General features: G+C 40.3%; 1 protein-coding gene across 2 annotated transcripts in view; it reads right to left on the reverse strand.

The window, feature by feature from the left end:
- Positions 1-9718, reverse strand: part of UGGT1 (UDP-glucose glycoprotein glucosyltransferase 1) — a 140015-nt gene that overhangs the window by 66046 nt on the left and 64251 nt on the right. For both annotated transcript variants that reach the window (XM_006153676.3, XM_006153675.3), the window contains exons 15-16: positions 8101-8186; positions 2616-2751 (exon numbers count right to left, since the gene is read on the reverse strand). In XM_006153676.3, the coding sequence (XP_006153738.1) occupies positions 2616-2751; positions 8101-8186 (222 nt within the window). The remainder of the gene's footprint in view (positions 1-2615; positions 2752-8100; positions 8187-9718) is intronic.

Raw genomic sequence — 9718 nt, forward strand, 5'->3', positions numbered from 1 at the left:
AAGAAAGAAAGAAAGAAACAAACAAACAAACAAACAAACAAAGAGCAAAGCAAAGCAAAGCAAAAATTAACATTATTAAGGGGCTGGCAGGTGGCATTGTGGTTAAGGGTGCTAGACTCCCACATGGCCAACCATGGTTCGGGCCGTCAACCTGGTGGCTTGCTTTCTCACTTTCTCTCTCTCTATCTCTCTCTCTCTCTTTCCCCTTCTCTGGTCAAATTAAAAAATAAATTAAATAAATAAATTTAAATAATTATTTTTAAAAAATCAGACCTAAAATCAGATATAGTAACAAAACTATACCTGAATATGTACAGTTACAGATGTAACTGGATGAGAGCCAGCAAGTGACATGGTGGTTAAGGCAGCTAGACTCCCACTTGGTTGAGTCCCAGACCTGGTGGTAGACCATGGTCCTGGACCACGCCAGACGCGTTGTGCATATGTGCCCGAAACTGCAGGAGGAGAATGGTGAAGAGACTGTGGCATGGCCATCCCCCCACCGGAGGGTAATTTTTTACTTTCCCTATCACTGTCTCTCTCTTTCTCCAGAAAGTACACACATCCTATGGCAAAAACCCAAGAAGAAAAAACTCTGGATGAATACAAGGCACATACTATTTTTTTAAATGGTACGTACTTTTAAAAAGGATAAGGGAATAAAGGGATGAGAGAGAAATTTTAAATTTATACTAATATTGTCTGAACTTTTTAAAGTGAAAATATATCACTTTCACAATAAAAAATAAAAAGAAATGAAAACTCATATTATCCTTTCTTCCATACACATCTTTATTTCTATGCCTACAGCTTTAAAAAGCAAACACTGAACTATCTATGAGTTAGAATGAACTCTTCCATGCTATTTCACCCTCCATAGCCCTGGTGCTAATTCTCCTACCATTTCTCATGCAGATCATAGCAACACCTCAGTAACTAGAACCCCTGCCACTTTCTAGTTACTGAGGTGTTGCTGTGATCTCCATACACTAGCATGGAGTGAGGGAGCATGCACTAGCCAGAGAAAGAGAAAGAAAGAGGGAGAAAGCATCCTAGTGGGGTGTGGTCACATGGCAAACTTTCTCTTGTATCTCTCCACCCTATCAGAATTTGGGGATGCAAGCACATGCACTGGCATGTTCTGCAAGCCTCCCAGGCTGAGATTCCAATTGCAGTTGGCCTTGTCAGCTCTGGCCTCCCTTAACTGCTAGGCTACAGGCCTGGCATCTTCCACTTTACCTACCCTTCCTCAGATTCATCTCTACACACTGAGGAGATTTAAAAAATTTTTTCTTTAATTTATATATGATCCCTGCACAATGAATACCTATCTGCCTGGCCTATCTTGTCCTTGTAGATGAGGCTACCCCCTTTCCACTTTGCTCACCATCCTCTGCCAAGCCACACCAACAACTGAGAATCACTCCGGATTTGCAGGCAAGCCCCACTGACTTCTACTTTCCTTTAGACATAGCTGAGTCAACTTCCCAGTCAGCAAAATTCCCCAGGGAGGGTGAGGTCCTTCTGTCACCACAGCCATTTGTGTTCTCCACATGGTACAATGACAACAAGTTGTACATGTCACCCCAAGACTATGAGGTCTTTTAGGATAGAGTGAAGAAGTTTTACTCTTCATTGTATCCCCAAGTCTAGTGCAATGCCTGAGACATGGCAGGCTTTCAATGAATGTCAACCAAATAAATAAATGAACATTCTAACAAAAAAAGTGACGTGAATGAATCTCTAAAAAATAAAGAAAAATTAGTAACAACAGACTAACATCATGTTTAGAGGTAAAAGAGGTAAAAATCATCTTAAACATAGCCTTTTGGAAGTGACTATCCTGTAAACAAAATAATTGTTACTATAAGTTATTTAAACTCAAAAAGAATTCTTTGCACTTGGGACCAGCAATTAGCGTAATGGCTATGTCACTGGACTCCTATGTAGTCGACCGCAGTTCAAGTCTCAGACCCGGCGGCTTAAACTCACGCCGGGCGTGTGTGCGTGCCCAAGATCCCAAGAGGAGAATGGAGAAGGGATTGCGGCGTGGCCATCCCCCCTGGGGGGTGATTTCTCGCTTTCTATCTTTCTCTCTGTCTTTCGGGTGAGCACACGCACCCTATAGTGAAAACCCCTCCAAAAAAAAAAAAAGAATTCTTTGAACTTGAGCAAGGAAATGCCTTAAACATAAACATGAACTGGGGCATTTCAGAGTTTTCAGCAAAAATGGAAAAACCAGACCATTATTAAGAATTTTATGATGTGAATACTAAACTAAATCATAAATCAAAATGGGGGAATATGTAAACATTTTTTTAGACAAGTAGACAACATCACATTTGCCAAAGGCATTAAGCAGTGATCTTAAATAAGCAAAAGGCAGAACAGTAAGATACACTAATATTGCCTGTCTCGGCTGAGATCATAGCAATCTATTATTAACACTAATGAATCAACAAAGTAAAGGCCCACCTAAAATATAAAATACATAAAGCTTGTGTGAATAATGTACCTTACTTTTTTCCTTTACATAAATTCAAATCATCTAACCATATACTGTTTTTTAGAATGAAGTATTTTTTTTTTCAATTGCCAATTTGAACAAAACATACATGTATCAGAGTTTGGAAGGCATGATAATCATCCACTTCTTGGCCAACATAATTATACGCTCTTAAAACCGCCACTCCAGCATCTTGCATCCCATCAATGTCTTCAGAGTCATTAACCACAAAGATAAAACCAATTCTGGAGGAGGAGGGGAAAGAAGAAAAAGAAAACATCTCAAAGAATGCAAGTGATTACAAGGAACAGCATCCTTGCATTCCCCTCATCATATACTGTAGTTAGCAGAAGAAAACTGCTCTTAAGTGACAAGCACAGTCCACATCCTACTCAACATGGCTGGCAAAGATGTACAAAATCAAGACACAGGAAACAAACAGCAAGCTACTTCTACATCATGGAAAGATTTCTTCACTGCCATAAAGAATGCTGCTACAGTATGTGAGTGAGATTTCATTCTGCTTTTAAATAAAAATTAGGGGAAAGGAAAATGTTCAGACTCTAAAACAGAATGGGGAGGACAGATTTAGCACAGGCAATATGGGATTATAGGCAACAAGAAAGCAGAAAAAGACATCCTACAGCAAAAAAAAAAAAAAAAAAAAAAAAAAAAGTTATAACCAAGATAAAATTTTATTAAATTTTAAAATTTAAATAAAGTAATCAATCACAAAGACATACACTGTGTGTCTATAGAGTGGTTGGCAAAAAGACCTGCATAGGCCAGGCACGTGTGCATGCGTGCCCAAGATCCCGAGAGGATAATGGAGGAGAAGGGATTGCAGCGTGACCATCCCCCCGGGGGGTGATTTCTCGCTTTCTGTCTCTATGTCTCTCTCTGTCTGCTGGCAAGCGCACGTGCCCTATAGCAAAAACCTCTCAAAAAAAAAAAAATTTAAAAGTTGTACTTCACTAAAATTAATTATTTCTGCTCTATAAACAACACTGATAACAAAATAAAAAAAGAAGCCACAGACTGGTAGAAAATCTCTGCAAAACACACATCTGATAAATGATTGAGACCCACTTACAAAGAACTCTTTAACGCTCAATAATAAGGGCCAGCTTGCTGGCACAACAACAATGTGCACAACAAGCAATGCTGAATCTATGGAAGATCACAGGTTCCGTTTCCTGGCTGATTGTATATGCAGAAACCACAAGCCTGTGATCCTGATTTGCTGGGAAGATTGGGGGAACCTGCAGCATGAGACCTTGCCAGGAGAGGCTTATTGCTCTGTCTCTCAATTATCGTGAACGAAAAAAAACTTAAAAACTTTAACAGGCTGGCCTATGGTCTAGAGATTAACACAACCAAATCCCACATGGCTAACTACATGGTTCGAATCTCAAATTCAGAGGCTTGAAAAACATGCCAGGCATGTGTGTGGGCATGCCCAAAATACTGAGAGGAGGGAAAAATGATGGAGAAGGAACTGGTGTATAACCGTGTCCCATCAGAAGTTTTCTCCCACTTACTCTCTCTCTGCCTATTTGGCAAGTGTGTGTACTCTCTGGCAAAATAAAAATGAAACTTAACGAAAAAATAAATAAATAAATACCAAGGGCCAGCCCTATTGCCCAGTGGTTAAAGGAGCCCATCCCACATGGCCTACTACAGTTCAAACCCTGACCTCAGCACCATGAAAAATTCTGGGTGCAAGTGTGTGAGTGTGCATCCCAAATCCCAGAACTGAAGAAGAGATTGTGGTGTGACCACACCCCATCAGGAGGTGCTTTCTCCCTTTTCTTCTTTCTCTCTCTCTCTGGTGAGTACACGTGCCCTCTGGCAAAAAGGAAGGAAGGAAAGAAGAGAAAACACAACAAAATTAAAAAGTGGACCAAAAAAGTGAATAAACACTTTTTGAAATAAGACATACAGATGATAAATAAGCATACAATAAATGGCCAAAATGATAAATGGCCAAAATCCAAAACACTGACAACACCCAAAGCTGGCAAGGCTATGGAACAAGAACATTCATCATTGCTAGTGGTAATGCAAAATGGCAGAGCCACATTGGAAGACAGTTAGGCAGTTTCTTACAGAATAAAACATATTCTTATCATGATCCAACATCTGGGTTCATTTGTATTTACCCAAAGGAGTTAAACCTTACATCCACAAAAACCCTACATACTAATGTTTATAGCAGCTTTCCTCATAACTGCCAAGCCACATAAACCACTAAGGTACCATTCAACAGGTAAATGAATAAACAAAACGTAGTATACCTATACATGGATACAGTGATTAAAAAAAAAAGTGAGTTATTAAGCCATGAAGGGACTTTGTATGCATATTACTAAGTGAAAGAAGCCAATCTAAAATGGCTACCTCCTGTATGATTACAACTATATAACACTCTGAAAAAGGCAAAACAATGAGGCCATTAAAAAGATCAGTGGTGGGGCCAGCAGATGGCATAATGGTTACGTCGCTGGACTCTCAAATGGCCAACTCAGTTCAAGTCCCAAATCCAGTGGCATCAAACTCATGTTGGAAGCAGGTGTGTGCATGTGTGCATGCATGCGTGCTCAGGATCCAGGGAGAAGAATAGAGGAGAAGGGCTTGCAACATGGCTATTCCCCGTAGGGGCTGATGTCTCACTTTCCCTCTCACTTTCTCTGTCTCTGTCTCTCTCTCTCTCTCTTTCTCTCTCTCTCTCTCTATCTGATGAGCACACACACCCTATGGCAAAAACTTCTTAAAAACAAAGATCGATGGTAGGGGCCAGCAGGTAGCATGGTGGTTAAGGCATTGGACTCCTATATGACTGACCATGGTTTCAGTCCCAGAACTGGCGGCTTTTTCTCTCTCTCACTCTCTATCTCTTTCTTAGTCTCATGAATGCATATGCCCTATACAAATTAAAAACTAATAATAATAATAATAATAAATAAAATTAAGTAATTCTCTAAAAAAAAGAAAAGACCAGGGGTTGCCAGAGATTTGGAAAATGGAGGAAAGGACAAATAGGGAACACAGGAGACTTTCAGGGTAGTGAAACTAACCTGATTAATACTGTAATGTGAATATTTTACACTATACTCTTAACAAAATCCATTGCGTGTGTGACCACAAATCTTAATAGAAGCTATAGAACTAAGTGAATAATAAATCAATATATGTTAAGTTAATACTATTTGATTAATCGACACGGCTCTAAAACATACAGTCTCTTTTTATTAACATAAAAAGAGGGGGTTATAGACTAAAATCAAATGAAGTACAGGACCGACCCCATCAGGGAGCTAGATTCCAGATGGCCAACCCATGGTTCAAATCTTAGACTCAGCAGCTTAAAAAGCGTTCTAAGCACATGTGCCCCCAAATCCCAACAGGATGGAGAAATGAAAAAGAAGAGACTGTGGTGTGACGATGTCCCACTGGGTAGAGGGGTGCTTTCTTCCTTTCCCTCTCTCTGCTGCTCCCTCTCTGAGAGCAAACACACTCTCAGGCAAGTTAAAAAAAAATAAATAAATAAAACAGGAAAAATAAACATATATAAAACATCAAATTACTAACACTAGTTAGCTCTAGGAGGCGTGTATAAAGTGTAGGTATATGTAGATGGGGGTGGGAAGAGGGTTCATTTTTTTTTTTTAGATCAAATTGTCTGTCTTTTAAAATTCCACTTATGATAAAAATTGTATGAGTAAACTATGACCTAAATAGTCCTATGCAAGCCAACTAGAAACTTAACTCTAATTAGATCATCAGAACATTACAATCAACTCACACACTAATTCCCCCCTCCAAGTTTCTAATTTCTAGGAAGGGCAAAGACTTTCTGCAAGCTAAGCCAGAAACTTCAGCCTTCTGTTTTTCCCAGGTCCAGTGTCTCATCGAGGTCGACAGGGGAGCCCTGTAGACCTGTGCTTGCCTCTCCACAGCCATCATCACCTCAGTGCAGTGATGTGGTGGTTAAGGCGTGGATACTCCCACGTGGCTGACTATGGTTTCAGTCCTGGACATGGTGGCTTGCTTTCTCCCTCCCTCTCTCTCTCTCTGGTCAAATTAAAATAAAATGAATAAATAATTTTTTTTTTAATAAAAGGCCCACTTATCTGCCTGGGTCCCTCCACCCACCCCTCACAGTATGTCTCATGGCTGCCTAGAAGTTCCAGTGCCACCATCTCACCCCCATCTGTAATTTGAAGACTACACTCCCTCCTCTTGTCCCTCAGTACAATCAATATTTAATAAGTGCCTACCGTACACCAGGAACAACAACTTTTGTGCTCTTGTATTTTTCTTTTAATCAAAACATAGTGGCTGTAATCTAGTAATTTATTCCCCCATCTAACCAGGCAGTATTCATGTTTTATACGATACAAATCCACTGAACTCAAAATCTCAGCAATCAAAACTGTCTCTTTTCTTCAAAGCCTGTTTGATCCAACTTCTCCATGAAACTGTGGTGCTTCCGAAATGTCTTAGTACATGATTTTTTTTGGTTTCTGTGAAATTCTAAAACACTTATAACTAGTAGGGTATAATCTAGCAATCAAATATCTCCTTAAAGTGCTTGAAAGTATAAAGATTACTTCAAAGAAGGTAGGAATATGGCTTATAATATCCATAACATGTAACTCAGTGCTGCGCAAGAAACACACAGTATGATTTGTCAGCTAAAGAATTCTGTTCTTTATTTACCTGTTTTCTAAGAATCTAAATTTCATGAAAATGCAAAACTAGCAGATTTACTTAGACTATAACTAAAAAGTGTTGTTTTTTAAATTTTGCTCTAGGGTATGTGTGCTTTCCAGGGAGGGAGGGAGGGAACAAGAGAGGGAGAAAAGGGGAGACAAACAGATAATGATAAGCACCCCTGAGGGGGCGACCATGGTGCAATCCCTTCTCCTCTATTCTCCTCTTGGGATTTTGGGCATGCATGCACATGGGCCCAATGTGTTTTTCAACTACCAGGCTCAGGACTTGAATGATGCTGTTGGCCATGTGGGATCCAGTCACCTGAACCACTATACCACCTGGCTGGCCCAAACTGAAAATATCTTAACACTTAGATGTAAACATTAAAAAAAAAAAAAAAAACCTATTCTTCTAAAGAATGGTAGAAATCCAGCCACCTGGTGCCCAGCTGGCAGATCTGGCAACACAAGTCAAGTAGCGTGTCTATCTGCATCTATAAACATACACAGTGAGTTCTTGACAGTATCACAAAAATATTGGCAAAGCTCTCTATCCCTGCTAAAGTTGGAAATAGGCTCTGTGATGTAAATACTCACCTAGGAAAATTCCCCTCCACTGGGATGCAAATAGAGAGTACAAACTATTTTTTCACAGACTATTTATTAATAATTCAATGATGGTCAGTTTCTATTAATTTAAAATAAAATTCTCAGTCTCAAATGATGCTGGCTTCATTCCAAACACAAGATAAAAGTGTCATTAATGATGCCCACAATTAATTATCCTGCAATTCGATAGCATCAGACTTGCATTTAAGAATGGCAAATCAAACCTCGGCTACATGAGCTTCCTCAACAAATCAATACCACTGTTACCTTAACGGTATATGATTGCTGAGGAACATCTCCGCCGTGTTAATTAACTCTGCTGTGGTCTCATGTGTAGGATCAACTATGAAAACCTGTGGAAAGAAAAGGGACAAAAACATATGAAATGACATTTATTCACATGTCTTGGGCCAAAAGAACTGCCAGTTAGTATTTGCACCTGATCCCAACCTTTTACTTGCTACTTCTAAACAACATACAAGAAAGTATATAGCAACTGCCTCCCTCTCTGGCACATGGTAGTGAAGGCGTAGGTGACTTTCTCATGGCCTCAAGCTCATCCCATGGAAACTCTTTTCCAGAGTGCTGACACCTGTACTTTTTTTTTTTAAAGAGGTTTTTGCCTTAGGGCATGCTTGCTCCAGAGAGAGATAGTGAGAGATAGTGGCCTCCCAGGAGGGGATGGCCACACTGCATTCCCTTTTCCATTCTCTTCTCAGGATCTTGGCCATGCATGCACACATGCCAGGCATGATTTTCAAGCCATTGGGTCTGAGAGTCAAACTGTAGTTAGCAATGTGGGAGTCCAGCGGAATAACCGCTAAATCGTCTTCTGGCCTATTCTTCTACTATATCAAACAAGAAACAAGTTTTGTCAACTCTCCCACCTCAGAAAATGGAAACTGCCTTGGGACCAACAGTTAGCATAATGGCTGTGCTACTGAACTCCCATGTAACCAACTACAGTTCAAGTCCCGGACCTGGTGACTTAAACTCATGCTGGGTGTGTGTGCGTGTGTGCCCAAGATCCCGAGAGGAGAAGGGAGGAGAAGGGATTGCAGCATGGCCATCCTCCCTGGAGGGTGATATCTCGCTTTCTATCTCTCTGTCTCTCTGTCTTTCTGGCGAGCACACGTGTCCTATAGCAAAAACCTCTCCAAAAAAAGAAAAAAGAAAAGGAAACCGCCTTTTAATAACTAATGACCCCTGAATAAAGAACTCACAACAACCTAATTCTTAGAACACAGTAATGGCTCTTATGTACTAAGCACTTATTATGTGCTCAGCAACTCATAAATACTCTTTCATTTAATGAAGTCTAGACATACAGTAAGAGAAAAAAATGATAAGCCAGCAGGTGACGTGGTGGTTAAGATGATGGATTCCCACATGGTCAACGGTGGTTCAAGTCCAAGACCAGGCAGCTTGAAAAATCCCAACAAATAAATACATAAATAAATATTCAGTATTTTAAAAAAAAAAAAGAAAAGAAAAGAAAAAAACGGGAATGGAATCTTGACTCGAAAGAAAAGAAGTGGACTCAATCGGAAGAAAAGTATAGATGACAGTTTCACCTGCAAGTTTTAAAGAAGCCAACCTGGGCACTAAACTGTTTGATCTCTTTGACAGATGTGTGAGGGAAGAGAAAGAAATGAGAGTGAAGGGACCAGCAGTTAGCGTAATGGCCATGTCGCTGGACTCCCATGTAGTCGACCACGATTCGCGTCCCAGACACGATGGCTTAAAACTCATGCCGGGCGCAGGAACCAGCAGTTAGAGTAATGGCTATGTCGCTGGACTCCCACGTAGTCGACCGCGGTTCGTGTCCCGGACCCAGTGGCTTAAAACTCATGCTGGGCGCGTGTGCGTGCGTGCCCAAGATCCC

This window comes from Tupaia chinensis, unplaced genomic scaffold (assembly GCF_000334495.1).
Source record: "Tupaia chinensis unplaced genomic scaffold, TupChi_1.0 Scaffold000386_1, whole genome shotgun sequence".
In the NCBI taxonomy this organism is placed as follows: Eukaryota; Metazoa; Chordata; class Mammalia; order Scandentia; family Tupaiidae; genus Tupaia; species Tupaia belangeri.